Source organism: Puntigrus tetrazona, chromosome 12 (genome assembly GCF_018831695.1).
Source record: "Puntigrus tetrazona isolate hp1 chromosome 12, ASM1883169v1, whole genome shotgun sequence".
Classification (NCBI taxonomy): domain Eukaryota; kingdom Metazoa; phylum Chordata; class Actinopteri; order Cypriniformes; family Cyprinidae; genus Puntigrus; species Puntigrus tetrazona.
Genome location: NC_056710.1, coordinates 19,492,125 through 19,508,675, shown reverse-complemented (window position 1 = coordinate 19,508,675; position 16,551 = coordinate 19,492,125). Strand labels below are relative to the sequence as shown.

At 40.9% G+C, this 16,551-nt stretch overlaps 2 protein-coding genes and 1 pseudogene across 2 annotated transcripts; all 3 read left to right on the top strand.

The window, feature by feature from the left end:
* The first annotated feature begins 250 nt into the window (after positions 1–250).
* On the top strand, positions 251–2,971 carry LOC122355790 (serine/threonine-protein kinase pim-2-like). Its single transcript, XM_043254344.1, has 9 exons — positions 251–716; positions 867–961; positions 1,085–1,135; positions 1,236–1,614; positions 1,694–1,870; positions 2,001–2,089; positions 2,213–2,445; positions 2,573–2,647; positions 2,751–2,971. Exons 1-7 carry the CDS (start codon positions 365–367, stop codon positions 2,222–2,224), a joined length of 1,155 nt encoding a protein of 384 aa, XP_043110279.1. The 5' UTR covers positions 251–364; the 3' UTR covers positions 2,225–2,445; positions 2,573–2,647; positions 2,751–2,971.
* Positions 2,972–4,718: 1,747 nt separating this feature from the next.
* On the top strand, positions 4,719–6,892 carry LOC122355346 (annotated as a pseudogene).
* Positions 6,893–9,748: 2,856 nt separating this feature from the next.
* Positions 9,749–11,210, top strand: foxi1 (forkhead box i1). The gene is made up of 2 exons (XM_043254311.1): positions 9,749–10,398; positions 10,497–11,210. The coding sequence occupies exons 1-2, from the start codon at positions 9,765–9,767 to the stop codon at positions 11,009–11,011; spliced, it is 1,149 nt and encodes a 382-aa protein (XP_043110246.1). The 5' UTR covers positions 9,749–9,764; the 3' UTR covers positions 11,012–11,210.
* The last annotated feature ends 5,341 nt before the right edge of the window (positions 11,211–16,551 follow it).

The following is a 16,551-nucleotide window of genomic DNA, read 5'->3' as shown; positions in this document are numbered from 1 at the left end:
ATAGATAGATAGATAGATAGATAGATAGACAGAAACATGGGCTAAATAATAGGTTAAATTTTTATTTTTGAATATTTGAGCTTTACACGCACACACACAAATTACAGCGATAATAACCTTTTGGGTTTCAAATACTGATATAGCCTATAAGTTTGTTCAAGTAATGAACTTTTTTTATTTGCAAATATCATCCTGACAGGAGAACTTTATCGTCGAGACGGCGCAGTCTCAATCATTATGACGCCATAGAGCGCAGCGTCAAAGTTTAGAACTTTAGCGCGCGCGGTATATAAAGCCATGGAATTCTGTGGAACATTTTGTGGGTTTGTAGTAGTGGTCGAAAACGCGAGTTTTGTACGGAGTCATGGGACAGCGAATTTCTCGGGTAACGCCGGTGAATGATGGCGAGGTGTACAACCACCATCTCAGTACACCCCCTACACCCGTAACCGACAGGGCGGAGCAACACCATCCTCATCCTCGCGATGAGCCGCCTGTCGATGCCGGTGAGGGACTCGCCCATAGGAGGGAGGAGGAGGAGGAGAAGAGTAGGGAGGCATGGAGTGAGGAGGAGGAGGAGGAGAAAAAGAGGAAGAAGAGGTTCTGGAGGCTGCCCTCTTTCCTCAAAGCTGCCAGAAATCGCCTCAGATTGATCCGCCTGGGTCAAACTCAGGTGCAGCTTATTGAGCCTCCATCGCCAGCCAGCAGCACTAATGGTAAAATATAAGATGTGGAGGGAAATCTGATTTGAGTATCCATTAATTGTGTTATTAAGTACTAAATAAATACTGTCCCTTTGGATGATATGCACCTCACCACTGTTTAATGTCACCGTGAAAACAATGAAATCATTTCTCTCTTAATAGATAACATTATGTGCCACTACGAGCTTGGTGATCGTCTGGGGGTTGGTGGGTATGGCGTCGTTCATGAAGCTAGCCGCGTGGAGGATGGCCTTAAGGTAAGATCACATTAGGTTATTTTCTCATCCTTTCACTATTGTGTCCAGAGTCTTCAAGTTTAATGAGTGGAACAATATGACCTCGACACACGTGAATCGTTCTTCTTTTGTTTTGTTGATCAGGTGGCAGTGAAAGACGTCATGAAGACCCACGACATGGAATATCTAACTATTGTAAGTCATGTGCACTCATCTCAGTCACTGTTTTCAGTTAATCGCAGACTACAAATGGTTTTTCACTAAACAAACCATTTTAAAACTGTCCGTCCTCTAGCCTGACCATCCCAACCCCTTGCCTTTGGAGATCGCCCTCACACTCCTGGCCAACAAGGGACCCAGCGCGCCAGGGATTATTCAGCTGCTGGACTGGCAGGAACAACGTGACAGCTACGTCATGGTCCTCGAGTGTCCGTCGCCCTCCGAGAACTTGGTTAGTTTCTTGGAGGGCCACGGAGGCAGGCTAGAAGAAGGTTTAGTTCGGCACATCATGCGGCAGGCAACGCAGGCAGCTCAAGACGTGTTGTCGCCAGGTGTATTTCACGGCGACATTAAGTTGGAAAACTTCATCGTGAGCAAGGACACCCTGCAGGTCAAGTTGATTGACTTTGGGTGTGGGGACCTCCTGAGAAAGTCTACCTACACGACATTGTACGGTATGTAGCAAAGCTCAAAGCTCACAGAATGCTTAGGTGATGCAAACTTGCATATGAGATGGAATCCCTTGTCCTCCAGGCACCATGGAGTACTACCCTCCTGAGTACAGGATCAAGGGCAAGTACCATGCGAAGTCTGCAATGTCGTGGTCTCTCGGGGTCACCTTGTTCACGATGCTGTGCGGCCGTTTTCCAACTGAGGAGGACCTGCAGAAGACCGAACTAAACCTTTGGTCTGAGCCTGCGCTATCGAAAGGTGAGGTCTTCATCACAAGAAAAGAAGTCTGAATACGGTTGTCATACAAATATTCTTACAGATCAGATCTCTCAGATGAATGTAAATGATTCAGGTCATAATCAGATATCTGTCCTGTGTTTCTGCACAGACTGCTGCCGTTTGATCTGCAGCCTCCTGCAGCAGAAACCACAGCGGCGGCTCAGTCTGGGGAAGATCCTTCATCACGACTGGTTTAAGGTACCGAGCGTAAGATCAGCCGGTTTTTAAACATTTGCTTCTGTTGTTTTTTTTTTTATCTATGAAGCGTAATGTATGTACATTTCCATTTATCCGGTGTTGTTGTTTTCTGTTTTGTTTCAGATCTCCATATAACCCCAGACGTTTCCAGAGTCTCCTGTCAGCTTTGCGTCTTGCGGGCTGGCAGAGAGGCTTTCCATCCCTCCGTGAAGCCTTTGCGTCTTGCGGGGCCGGCAGGCCATGCTTGCGTCTTGCGGCATGACCTGAAGCAGCAGTACTTGCGTCTGGCGGTACTGCTCGCTTGGGGATGTGTACATATGTATATAGTTTTTTCTCAGAGCCTTCATTGTTAATAGGTGAGTTCACAAAAAAGCAAAATCAGATTCCTAACATCATATAAATGTTCTTTAAGGTTAGATCTTATAACTAAATAGCTCAAATGTAAAGTTCATGATCTGATGTTTGTCCCATGTTTCTGCACAGATTGCTGCCGTTTGAGCCTCCTCCATCAAGCGGTGACTCCTTCTGGGGAATATCCTTTACCACGACTGGCTTCAGGTATCAAGCCTAAGTTTTTACATACTTGCTTTTTCTATTAATTTTGAATGGGAAAAAAATTACATTACATTACAATGTTTCAAATTTAGTTTTTTTGTTTCAGATCTCCATATAAGTCGTGGAGAATGGAGCTCCAACCCCAGACATTTCTAGGGTCTCCTGTCAGCTTTGCGTCTTGCACCATGACCTGAAGCAGCAGTATTTGGGCCTCAAGGCCATCTTCTCTCAAAACCTCTCTCTCAAGACAAATCTTTGATGTCCCAGAGGTTCCTGCTATGGTACTCCAGGTGTCCCTGTCTTGCTGCCCTGGTAGCAGAACTTACTGTAGTGGCTACCTGGTTTTAAAGCTTCTTGTCATGAAGGCATGCACTCAAAAGCTTGTCTGAGACAACAAGGTCAGATCTCAGATATTCTTCTCACGGCTGTCCCAGATGTTATGCTCCATGTGATGTACGCCTTGGATCCCAGAAGTAATGGCTGCATCTCACGGCTGTCCATGTGATGTTTTCTGAGTACCAGAAGTTCTCCAAAAGACCACTAGTTCCTCATGGCTGCCAATACAAGAACTCGCCAAAATTTCCCAATGCCAGAGCTTCTTGCTTTGGCAGCCTCAGTACCAGAATGCCCTTTCATGTTGCTATCAAGGGGCAAATAAATAAAAAAATCATTTTATACATTTTAAAAAAGTGTTGCTTCACTTTTTTTTCAGTAAAATCTCAAAATCTCAGTACTTTGCCCTAGGATGGCATTTTCTCCTCAAAATACTTTTTTATGCATTTTTGGGTTTTTTTAAGTCAGTTTTATTTACCAGTAAAGTGAAAAAGCTTTATGAAGTTTATGTAAATGATAGTGCATATGTTTCTTGACTCACCACGAGAGGAGATTTTATAGTAGTATAAGATTCTTCAGAGACTACTTAAAATATAAAACCATCATCTGTTATGTTTTACAAACGAAATTATATCAAAAAGAATATAAATATAATAAACATATTATAATAAAAAAAGATATATAATATATATATATAAAGACATACAAAGGGCGTTTTTTTTTTTATTTGCCATTACATGTCTGTGTTCTGAATTGTTCTGTCATTTCAATGCATCGTTTGTATTTTATATTACAGTAAAAATCTTTTCAGAGTAAAAATATTCTGGTGCATACAGAAGGTCTTGTTTTATTCAAAATCACTAGTGACATTTGCATCAAATGTTTATTAAAAACTTTCATCAGCTTCTATTAGGACATGAATGACAAGCACATGATGGAGCTTAAAAGATTCGTATTTAAATCATCACATTTTTATAATTGAGGTTATATAGTTAAATGTTTGTATGCACACAAGCAGAAAAATTAAGTTTTGAATTTGAATTTCAAAAAAAAAAAAACATAATGTATCAAAAATCATATTTTTATGTTTCCTTATTACTTTTTAAGCAATATAAAATTATATTCCCTGTATTTTATTTACAACTGCCCTGTTTTATATTTTTGTCAGACAAATGCTATTTCCAGATTATAATTATTACAACTATATAACTGCATTTATATATGCATGAAATATTTAGACATATAATTATATAATTTTATATAATATTAAATTTCATTTGTATATCTATCACGATAGATAGATAGATAGATAGATAGATAGATAGATAGATAGATAGATAGATAGATAGATAGATAGATAGATAGATAGACAGAAACATGGGCTAAATAATAGGTTAAATTTTTATTTTTGAATATTTGAGTTTTACACGCACACACACAAATTACAGCGATATTAACCTTTCGGGTTTCAAATACTGATATAGCCTATAAGTTTGTTCAAGTAATGAACTTTTTTATTTGCAAATATCATCCTGACAGGAGAACTTTATCGTCGAGACGGCGCAGTCTCAATCATTATGACGCCATAGAGCGCAGCGTCAAAGTTTAGAACTTTAGCGCGCGCGGTATATAAAGCCATGGAATTCTGTGGAACATTTTGTGGGTTTGTAGTAGTGGTCGAAAACGCGAGTTTTGTACGGAGTCATGGGACAGCGAATTTCTCGGGTAACGCCGGTGAATGATGGCGGCGGTGTACAACCACCATCTCAGTACACCCCTACACCCGTAACCGACAGGGCGGAGCAACACCATCCTCATCCTCGCGATGAGCCGCCTGTCGATGCCGGTGAGGACTCGCCCATAGGAGGGAGGAGGAGGAGGAGAAGAGTAGGGAGGCATGGAGTGAGGAGGAGGAGGAGGAGAAAAAGAGGAAGAAGAGGTTCTGGAGGCTGCCCTCTTTCCTCAAAGCTGCCAGAAATCGCCTCAGATTGATCCGCCCGGGTCAAACTCAGGTGCAGCTTATTGAGCCTCCATCGCCAGCCAGCAGCACTAATGGTAAAATATAAGATGTGGAGGGAAAACTGTTTTGAGTATCCATTAATTGTGTTATTAAGCACTAAATAAATACAGTCCCTTTGGATGATATGCACCTCACCACTGTTTAATGTCACCGTGAAAACAATGAAATCATTTCTCTCTTAATAGATAACATTATGTGCCACTACGAGCTTGGTGATCGCCTGGGGTTGTGGGTATGGCGTCGTTCATGAAGCTAGCCGCGTGGAGGATGGCCTTAAGGTAAGATCACATTAGGTTATTTTCTCATCCTTTCACTATTGTGTCCAGAGTCTTCAAGTTTAATGAGTGGAACAATATGACCTCGACACACGTGAATCGTTCTTCTTTTGTTTTGTTGATCAGGTGGCAGTGAAAGACGCGTCATGAAGACCCACGACATGGAATATCTAACTATTGTAAGTCATGTGCACTCATCTCAGTCACTGTTTTCAGTTAATCGCAGACTACAAATGGTTTTTCACTAAACAAACCATTTTAAAACTGTCCGTCCTCTAGCCTGACCATCCCAACCCCTTGCCTTTGGAGATCGCCCTCACACTCCTGGCCAACAAGGGACCCAGCGCGCCAGGGATTATTCAGCTGCTGGACTGGCAGGAACAACGTGACAGCTACGTCATGGTCCTCGAGTGTCCGTCGCCCTCCGAGAACTTGGTTAGTTTCTTGGAGGGCCACGGAGGCAGGCTAGAAGAAGGTTTAGTTCGGCACATCATGCGGCAGGCAACGCAGGCAGCTCGCACGTGTTGTCGCCGCGGTGTATTTCACGGCGACATTAAGTTGGAAAACTTCATCGTGAGCAAGGACACCCTGCAGGTCAAGTTGATTGACTTTGGGTGTGGGGACCTCCTGAGAAAGTCTACCTACACGACATTGTACGGTATGTAGCAAAGCTCAAAGCTCACAGAATGCTTAGGTGATGCAAACTTGCATATGAGATGGAATCCCTTGTCCTCCAGGCACCATGGAGTACTACCCTCCTGAGTACAGGATCAAGGGCAAGTACCATGCGAAGTCTGCAATGTCGTGGTCTCTCGGGGTCACCTTGTTCACGATGCTGTGCGGCCGTTTTCCAACTGAGGAGGACCTGCAGAAGACCGAACTAAACCTTTGGTCTGAGCCTGCGCTATCGAAAAGGTGAGGTCTTCATCACAAGAAAAGAAGTCTGAATACGGTTGTCATACAAATATTCTTACAGATCAGATCTCTCAGATGAATGTAAATGATTCAGGTCATAATCAGATATCTGTCCTGTGTTTCTGCACAGACTGCTGCCGTTTGATCTGCAGCCTCCTGCAGCAGAAACCACAGCGGCGGCTCAGTCTGGGGAAGATCCTTCATCACGACTGGTTTAAGGTACGGCGTAAGATCAGCCGGTTTTAAACATTTGCTTCTGTTGTTTTTTTTTTATCTATGTAATGTATGTACATTTCCATTTATCCGGTGTTGTTGTTTTCTGTTTTGTTTCAGATCTCCATATAACCCCAGACGTTTCCAGAGTCTCCTGTCAGCTTTGCGTCTTGCGGGCTGGCAGAGAGGCTTTCCATCCCTCCGTGAAGCCTTTGCGTCTTGCGGGGCGGCAGGCCATGCTTGCGTCTTGCGGCATGACCTGAAGCAGCAGTACTTGCGTCTGGCGGTACTGCTCGCTTGGGATGTGTACATATGTATATAGTTTTTCTCAGAGCCTTCATTGTTAATAGGTGAGTTCACAAAAAAGCAAAATCTGATTCCTAACATCATATAAATGTTCTTTAAGGTTAGATCTTATAACTAAATAGCTCAAATGTAAAGTTCATGATCTGATGTTTGTCCCATGTTTCTGCACAGATTGCTGCCGTTTGAGCCTCCTCCATCAAGCGGTGACTCCTTCTGGGAATATCCTTTACCACGACTGGCTTCAGGTATCAAGCCTAAGTTTTTACATACTTGCTTTTTCTATTAATTTTGAATGGGAAAAAAATTACATTACATTACAATGTTTCAAATTTAGTTTTTTTGTTTCAGATCTCCATATAAGTCGTGGAGAATGGAGCTCCAACCCCAGACATTTCTAGGGTCTCCTGTCAGCTTTGCGTCTTGCACCATGACCTGAAGCAGCAGTATTTGGGCCTCAAGGCCATCTTCTCTCAAAACCTCTCTCTCAAGACAAATCTTTGATGTCCCAGAGGTTCCTGCTATGGTACTCCAGGTGTCCCAGTCTTGCTGCCCTGGTAGCAGAACTTACTGTAGTGGCTACCTGGTTTTAAAGCTTCTTGTCATGAAGGCATGCACTCAAAAGCTTGTCTGAGACAACAAGGTCAGATCTCATATATTCTTCTCACGGCTGTCCCAGATGTTATGCTCCATGTGATGTACGCCTTGGATCCCAGAAGTAATGGCTGCATCTCACGGCTGTCCATGTGATGTTTTCTGAGTACCAGAAGTTCTCCAAAAGACCACTAGTTCCTCATGGCTGTCAATACAAGAGCTCGCCAAAATTTCCCAATGCCAGAGCTTCTTGCTTTGGCAGCCTCAGTACCAGAATGCCCTTTCATGTTGCTATCAAGGGGCGCAAATAAAAAAAATCATTTTAATACATTTAAAAAAAAAGTGTTGCTTTTTTTTTTTTTTGCATAATTTTTTTATATGTTGTTTATCTTGAATGAAATCTACAAAATATACTTTTTTTTACTTATTTTTGTTTTTTTTATTTCATTTTTATTTACCATTATTATTGAAATTGCATCATGATTTATGTAAATGAAGTAAATATGTTTTGGCTATACCTTATTTTTATAGGACTGTAATATCTCATTTCTACTTAAAATATAAATCCATCTCTTTTAAATACTTAACATTTCATGTCAAAAAGAAAAAAAAAACAGCTCATATTTTAAACTGGAAGGATTAAAAAGTGAAAAAGACAACAAAGGGCGTTTTAGGGTTTACTTGCCATTACATGTCTGTGTTCTGAATTGTTCTGTCATTTTCTGCATCGCATGTATTTTATATGTTACTGCCATCTCTTCAGAGTTAAAATATTCTTGTGCACCAGAAGGTGGCGATAGAGAAGCATCTCTATGTATTTCCCCCAGGTCCTTAAAAGACTTTCATCAGCTTTATCACAACATGAATGACAAGCACATGATGGAGCTCAAAAGAACTTTTTTTATCCTCACATTTTTATAGGTTATATGGTTAAATGTTTGTTTAATATTGAAAAAAATAAGTTAAAAAAACAACAAAAAAAAAAACCAAAACATAATGTATAAAAATAATGAATTATTCCTGAAATATATAATTATGTTCCCCAGATTATATTTAATACTACAATAACTAGTGAGACAAATACTATTTCCAGAGTAGACCGTACCAGTACATAATTTATATGCTATATAGTAGTATATATAATATAGTAATATAATTTTTAATAATATTTATTTATTTGTTTGTTTATTACAGGCGCTGTCTTTTTTATTTATTTTTATAATTAAATAAATAATTATAAATAAGCAAAGTGTATAAATCAGAAACCTACAGGATGTACGACCTGTATTCCTGTACTATAACTGAATAACTGAACGCATTTCCCCAAACTGCCCACTTCTGTTCATTATGATTCTTCTGTCGCATCCATCTTTAAATTCAAGCGAAACTCCGCGAGATATAACTGCACTGTACATTTAAAGAGGAGGGGGGTTGGGGAGTTTCGTCCAATTAGACTAATCTCATGTTAAGTGATGATAATACATTATTACCTTCTGTCCAAACCGAACGTCTCATTTCATTGACAAACACCGTAATTTTAACCCAGAAAACACTTAAACATTTTATTCTCACAGAACACGCAGGCCAAATGGAGAAGAGGATGTGTCATCAGTTGAGGTTTTCAGTCAAATGGTGGTTTTCTCTAGAGATTGCTTAACATGCTGGTTCCAATCACTGCTTTAAATCAGAATACCTGATTAAAAAATTCCGAAGTTTTGTTAAGTTGCTGGATAAACTATTAAACGATTAATTACACTGTTATATAGCATGCTGAATGTCAGGCAGGTTTTACTTCCAAGAAAGAAAAAAAAAGTCTGATGCTTTGTTTTAAAATAAATAGATTTTATTGTACCATTTGTTGAAAGCAATTTATACTTGGCTAAGTTTTACATCTTTGAAGCCTTATATATATATATATATATATATATATATATATATATATATATATATATATATATATATATATATATATATATATAAACTGTTATTCCAGTGGCAGTTTCTAACGTAAACAACTTACCCATTGCATTGTGACAACATGCCCCGCGTTGAAGAGGTTCAATAGGTTTTATTTTATTTATTTATTTATTTTACGCTTTGCACTCGAGACTTTAAGGTTTGTATCTGCTAGACAGAAACATTTCAAAACGAACACACGTGAAAAAAAATGTGACCATCCGTAACCTGTTCTTTCTTTCTTTAACGAATAAGTATCCCGGTGTCCATCTTTAGTTAAACGCTCCTTTGGTTCAGCTCGAACCTAAACGCTTATCACGTGAAAGATCTCTTGCATACTGGATGAAGTTAATTGAGGAGAAGTGTGACGGTGGGAGGGGTTGCCAGCCAGCGGTTCATTCACTCCGTGCGCCCTGGACAGGTTAAATACCCCTCCCCTGACGCGCACTCGGGCACTCTCGAGTAAACCCTCAGAGACGAGCACACCCGGCGGGTCTGAACGGTGAAACACATGTTTCTGGAGGGAGAGCGGATTATGAACGCGTTCGGGCAGCAGCCGTCGAGCCAGCAGACCAGTCCCCTCCAGCACCACAACGCGCAGGACATCCTGGACATGACCGTGTACTGCGACACCAACTTCACCATGTACCAACAGAACCTTCACCATCACCACCACCACCACGCGCAGAGGCCGCCCGCGCATCCTTCCGGCTACGGACTCGGCGAGTACACCTCGGCCACAGCCAACCCGTACCTGTGGATGAACAGCCCGGGTATCACCTCGTCTCCGTACCTCTCGGGTTCGAACGGAGGCTCTTACATTCAGTCGGGATTTGGGTCGAACCAGCGACAGTTTCTTCCTCCTCCCACCGGCTTCGGAAGCGCGGATCTTGGTTGGCTGTCCATCTCAAGCCAGCAAGAACTTTTCAAGATGGTCCGGCCGCCTTACTCCTATTCAGCGCTGATTGCTATGGCCATCCAGAACGCGCAGGATAAGAAACTGACGCTCAGTCAGATTTATCAGTATGTGGCGGATAACTTTCCTTTTTATAAGAAAAGCAAAGCCGGGTGGCAGAACTCCATACGGCACAACCTGTCCTTGAACGATTGCTTCAAGAAAGTCGCGCGGGATGAGGACGACCCCGGTAAGTTCGAATGCTCTTTATTCAAAAAATAATTTTGAATTTACGCGCTAGATCGTAGCGCGCGCGCTAACTTGCTTTCCCCGTTTCTTTTCATAAAGGGAAAGGGAATTACTGGACTTTGGACCCCAACTGCGAGAAAATGTTCGATAACGGCAACTTCAGAAGGAAGAGGAAGAGAAGAGCCGACGGAAACGCCGGCAGCCTGTCGGTGAAGTCCGAGGACGCGCTCAAACTGGCGGACACGGCGAGTCTGATGAGCGCGTCCCCGCCGAGCCTCCAGAACTCCCCGAGCTCAAGCGATCCCAAATCGTCCCCCTCGCCCTCCGCGGAGCACAGCCCGTGCTTTAACAACTTTATCGGTAACATGAACTCGTTAATGGCTGGAAACGGCAACGGCATCAGAAGCAGAGACGTCAGTTCCGGACACTTTGCGGATTTTACGCACGGCGCGTCTGGACACGAAATCGCCCCTCCGTCAGAACCAGGCCATCTGAACACCAACAGACTGAACTACTACTCGGCGTCCCACAACAACAGCGGCTTGATCAACTCGCTCTCCAACCATTTCAGTGTCAACAACCTCATATACAGCCGGGACGGGACAGAAGTTTAGAGTTTGTGCACCTCTAATGTGCTCTGTGAGTACATGGACAGTATGTTCTTACATTAGGCTTCATTTCTATACAAGTCGCACGGTTCCTTTTCCAGGTGTTTTTTTTTTAGGATGCACCAGCAAGCATCATCTGCATTTATTCTGCTGTGAATAAATGGTAACCTTGCACCAAACCGCGACGCTTCACAAGTCCACGCTCGTCTATTTCCCAGGCCACCGTAACAAGTGCCTTCGGGTTTTTTTGTAGAACAAATGTCGATATATTTTATTTAAATGCAATGTTTTTGATTTGTAAATAAACATGCGTATATCTGAAATTTCTGTTTATTTGCCGTTTGTGATGTTACCCTATTATCTGCTCAATGGCACAACAAACACGAACACCTAGTGCATCTCGGTGTGTTCCCACGCGATCAGCGGGTGGCCGCAGAGATGCACAAAACTGTAACAGCAATTAAGACATGTTCGCTTGTTTATGTAGTCTGTTTACAGTCGCTCGCAATTATATATAGTTGGTTTGTGGACGGCTGCAATCAAACAGGCAGTTCACGGACAACTTTTAATTAGCTTTTGCACCAAAGTACAGTTTAGTTTTGAACAGCAGCATCGAAAGATCAGATTACACTCGAAATCTGGAGTGAAAACGTGTTGTGTGTTTTTTTTATTTTTTATGGAACCCTACATTTCAAGGTAATTTAAGCAGCGCCCATCTTTTTCCCATAACAGCTCAACTCCCGCAAACATATTGAGTTGACAATTATTTATCAAAAGAATTTCAGGTTTAATCGAGCGTTTGAATTAATCCGTGCCCCCGCTGCGTCCTCTCCTAATTGCTTTCTGCAAAAAGCCAGACACATTTAACTCTTCACTGTCCTCATTATCTCAGGGAAGCCTTTCGGGCTGTTTATTTACCGCGCAACCTCTGGCACTGAATGGCACGGACTCAAACGGGTGACGGCGTAAATAGCCAGGTTTATCCAGAGGTCCGACTGTCCCTTCCGCCATTAACTCATGTCCAGTCCGACCTGCGTGAAAACAGTAGGTGAGACTGAGACATTTTCCGCTTGTCGCTTTGCATGCAGCCGATTTAGTGTCATCACAGCTTCATATCTGGAGAGTTCAAAAGTTCGGCTGTTTGTCTGGGAGCTTTTATTCACACTCGGCTTATTTAATTGTGTATTCAAAAATCCCAGCTAGCAAAAATACAGTTCCAAGGCTTTTTGCTCGATATTGCTGTTAAGTTATGAAAACATTATTTCTCACGTTCTTCTCATATTTTGAATGTTCTCCTTGGTTATGGATGTTAAAGGAAACATTAAGGGAAAGTTCCATTTAATCATTTTTCATATAAAGCCGCTTTTAATTGTACAGTGCATCTTCCCTTGTATTTTTAATGTTAACAGTTAAAAGAACATTTCATAAAAGCATTTCATGAGCAATGCAGCTTTCTATTAAGGCTATACTGGAACAACGTTTGTTCATAATTTTGAGGGAACCTTGTCAGAAAAGGGATGCTATGAGGTTCTCATCATCCTCACTCTTTAAAACCTAAAATCTAAAGGTTCTCGAGTTGTTACATGGTTCATTAGAGACTAAAAAGTTCTTATTATAACATAATAAGAATATTACAATATTATAACTTATCTATAAGTTCTTCTAATTGACATTTATGGTTTCTTTAAAGCACTTCAAATCGGTTTTTTATTTACAAAGGTTTCAATATCAGACTGTAAAACCCCTTTGTTGCACAAACTATGTGTTTTCTCTGGCTTTTTGGTTTCAGTTCACGGTGTTATTTTAAAGTCATTGTACTCCAGGTCCCATATCAAAGAAAGAAAATGAAAATAAACACATAGGCCTTACTGCAATACAACTGAATTGGCTCTGTTGTCTGGGGTAAAGCAGAACTGACAGGAGATTCGTGTCCACGGTGCTGGAACGCAAACGGATCTGGCATCACCAGAGACACCCTGCTGCTCTCTAGTGAAAACACAGAACAAATGAAAGCACTCAAAGCGCATTTCCCTCTGTGTGCCTTTATTTTAACAAAGGACATTGTTGTTCCACAATTGCAGGATAGATTCTCATAGTGACAATATATCTGCGGTGAGAAGAAAATGCAATTGCAGCGGACACAAATGAGACCAAATGACAAGCAATTAGCCTTGTTAAGTGTAAAACATTATAGGGGTCGGCGATAAATAAGAATGTGGTAAAAGAAAATACTTTGAACAATCTTAGTTCAGACTACAAGCACCTTTGGTTCTAAATGAAAAGAATATGGGTTAAAGATTACTTTGGCTGAGGCAAAGTGTAAGCAATTCTTAAGATTATTAATCAACATTTAAGCAATTTATTTTCATGTTATGTGTGTTAGGGTCTATGGTTTTATTTGATTCAAAGTTTTTCCATGTGATATCTTTTTGTGTGTGTGTGTTTAATGTTGACTTTATTTATTTAACTTTTTTTTTTTTTTTTTGCCTAATTAACCTTTGTGCTTTCGAGGCATTTTTTTCCATAAATGAACAAGCAATTGCAGGCGGAGTAGCAGAAAATAACTGTACCTCCGTGTTTATTAATCCTCATAATCACTGGTTTCTGTCCATTTGCATGAATTATTGTGCAAACTGCACCGTCTTCGCGTGTTACAGATTGATACCGACGTCGCTAAGCATCGATACCTCATGTGAGCCGATGCTAAATAATATGCTAACGCTAATGTGATATGAAGAAGGTTAGGGTTACAACACGTTCGTACAGGTAGGCTTGGTTTACTTACACCAGCTTCTATAACTTCCTGTCAACATCACTTAAAGGCGCAGATTATGGTGATTCTGTTCTAAAATTCAAGCAGGCGAGTCATATTTTTTTACAGGCTAGCTGCGTCTAGCAAGTTACAAGTTACTATATATACTATAGTTACTGCCGAGAGGCTTTGTCGTTGTAGAGCTAGCTGTCGCGTGTTTAAAACAAATTGAAGCAATGTATTATAATACTGGTTCGTAAATGTATTTATTTATTATTTGTATTTTATTAGAATGACTTTTTGAATAACAGATTCCACTGTGACAACTTACCCCAGTTGTGTAACAGTTTAGGGCATTTTTGGCTTTCGTTCAGAAACAAACTAACAAACAAATAATGTCTAAGTGCATGCAATTAACTCTTAACAACTCTTAATCATCTTCTTTTTCTATTTTTGCAAATATTTTATAATCGGCGCATTTGATCATTTCTGTTATCGTTTGATCTCTTTTTATTCTTGCATTTAAAACGCGGCATAAGTGGTCAGAATTTAAGCGTAGCCTATTTTCTTGACCTTTACATTTAATCTCGAATATTTTCCCCTCAGATGGACTTGCATGCTGAAGGTGTTGCCCCATTGCTGAAGGTCCAGACTGACTGCGGGGCCCCTGGGGGTCCTCACCCTTCACCTTTCCCATCTCCCAGGTGCCAGGCTCCTGTATGCGAGGTGAGGATGCCCTGGGGCAGGGATTGACCAGCATGCCTCTCAGTGGGGGTCCCAAAGGGTCCTAATGTTCTTCTAGTCCTCCTCCTGTGAGGAAAAAAAAACATAGTCAGAGGTTTAAACTCAGCAAGCTAAACTAGAGCTTGATCATAACACGGACTGTTGAGACTTCAGTGCAAGAGGTTTGACTAAGATTCTAATCCAATCTGATAATCTGATCTAATCTAATCTAATCCTGTTTTCCCAGAGCAGGAAGAGGAAATATCACTTTCTTCTGACATCTGACACCTAATCCTTGCCCAAGAATCCCAGGAAAAGGACTTTATGTAAGGTGAGGCGCTTGCAAATCATGCATCGGTTCTTTAAAATCAGTGCATTTATCTATGCGGTGCTGGAAGGGTGTGAAAAATGTTATTGTTTGTGTGGCTTCGTGCTTTTTAATTTCCAAATAGTTCAGAGATCAGGCACTAAGCGTGGGTTTGTAAAGATAAACGGAGTGTGAGGAGTCGTGTTACTGATAAGACTCGGCCTGGGGAAGTGCAGTCACTCAGCGACTCACAGATCGAGACCAAACTGATGAGTAACTGGAGGATAGTGTTGCACTCTGGGACGTGTGAAACACCGTTGCCATTAGCCAACAGATGCTTTTACCTGTTAGGGACACAAGAACAGGAAAAGCATATCCTAGGTCAAGACTTTGAGATAACCTGAATTAAACCTGAGTGTATGCGTTTATAGAAAGTTGATCAATCAAATGTAATGCTTGGACACAACTATTTTCTGTTTTTTAAAATGTTTCAAACTTATATATGTTAGATATGTAAATATATGTAAATACACACACAAATATATATATATATATATATATATATATATATATATATATATATATATATATATATATATATATATATATTCTGTAATGTAATATTTTATGTAAACAAACACAATTCTTTATAAAATTATTTAAAATTGTTTAATAATGAAGTTCATACAATCTGAATCTTATAAGCGTACGCTATTAGATATAATACCATACATCCATTCGAGTGAGTCCAGCCTTTGGTACTATATATCAGCGGTTAAGAAGACACTCAGATAAATGTTAATTAATTTGCATCAATCAGTTGAAAAATTATTGATAAAACTATTGATAGACTTTCTAAAGAATCAGATCTGTGTACGCTTCCATGACCTCATTGGAAAGACCTGACTTGACCGTTTTATCTTGCATTTGATGCATGAACATGATACTATTACTGCCCAGTCGGCTCTATCAAAACAGACCCATAACTTACAGTAGTGATGTTTCAGTCATCCTACGGTCTGTTCATCACTGTGAAACCCATAATACAGTAAATGTTGCGTCTGGATCCTGGGCAACGCGTCCAGCCTCGTAACCCGGCTTTATCGCCAAACGAAGATATGAAAACCAACCCCGTCTGACCCGGAGAACATGATAGTTCAGACACTTATTCTGTCTTCATTCAAGCTGACGTTCAACATCTGCTTGTACCAGTCAGCAGGAATTAGGAGGCTAATATCTCATATCAGTGCGAGATCTCTGGAGGAAGTTAAATATTTAAGGCCGCAACACGCGGCTGGGAACATCGGGCTCCTCGCAGCTCTGCAAAAAACACGAAGCATACATTTGATATCTGAGGATAATGCTCATCCACTGGCATGCCTCTGGTATGGTTTCATCAGACTCCTTACTGAGCCCATAAAAGAGGTAATGTATGGGCTGATAATGGCATGAGATCGGTCCAGCAGCCTCCATATGGATGCATTTATATAGAGCCAGACCCGTATAAGCTCTCTGAGCTGTCAGCACTTGACATGCAAAATGATTTAGGGAGGTTTCAGCCACTGTGTTGGGAATATTAGTGTGTGATGGGACTGATATATAGCTACTGGGAAATATTGCGCGTATCAGTGATGAAAAAATGGCAGTGTAATGCAGTTTCAAGGTATTTTCACACCCTCATGCTGAGCTCTCCAGCATTCAGCTGGAGAGCAACAGCTTATTTTGTGAGAGAAATTGTTCACTCTGTCTTATATTTTGTCATCA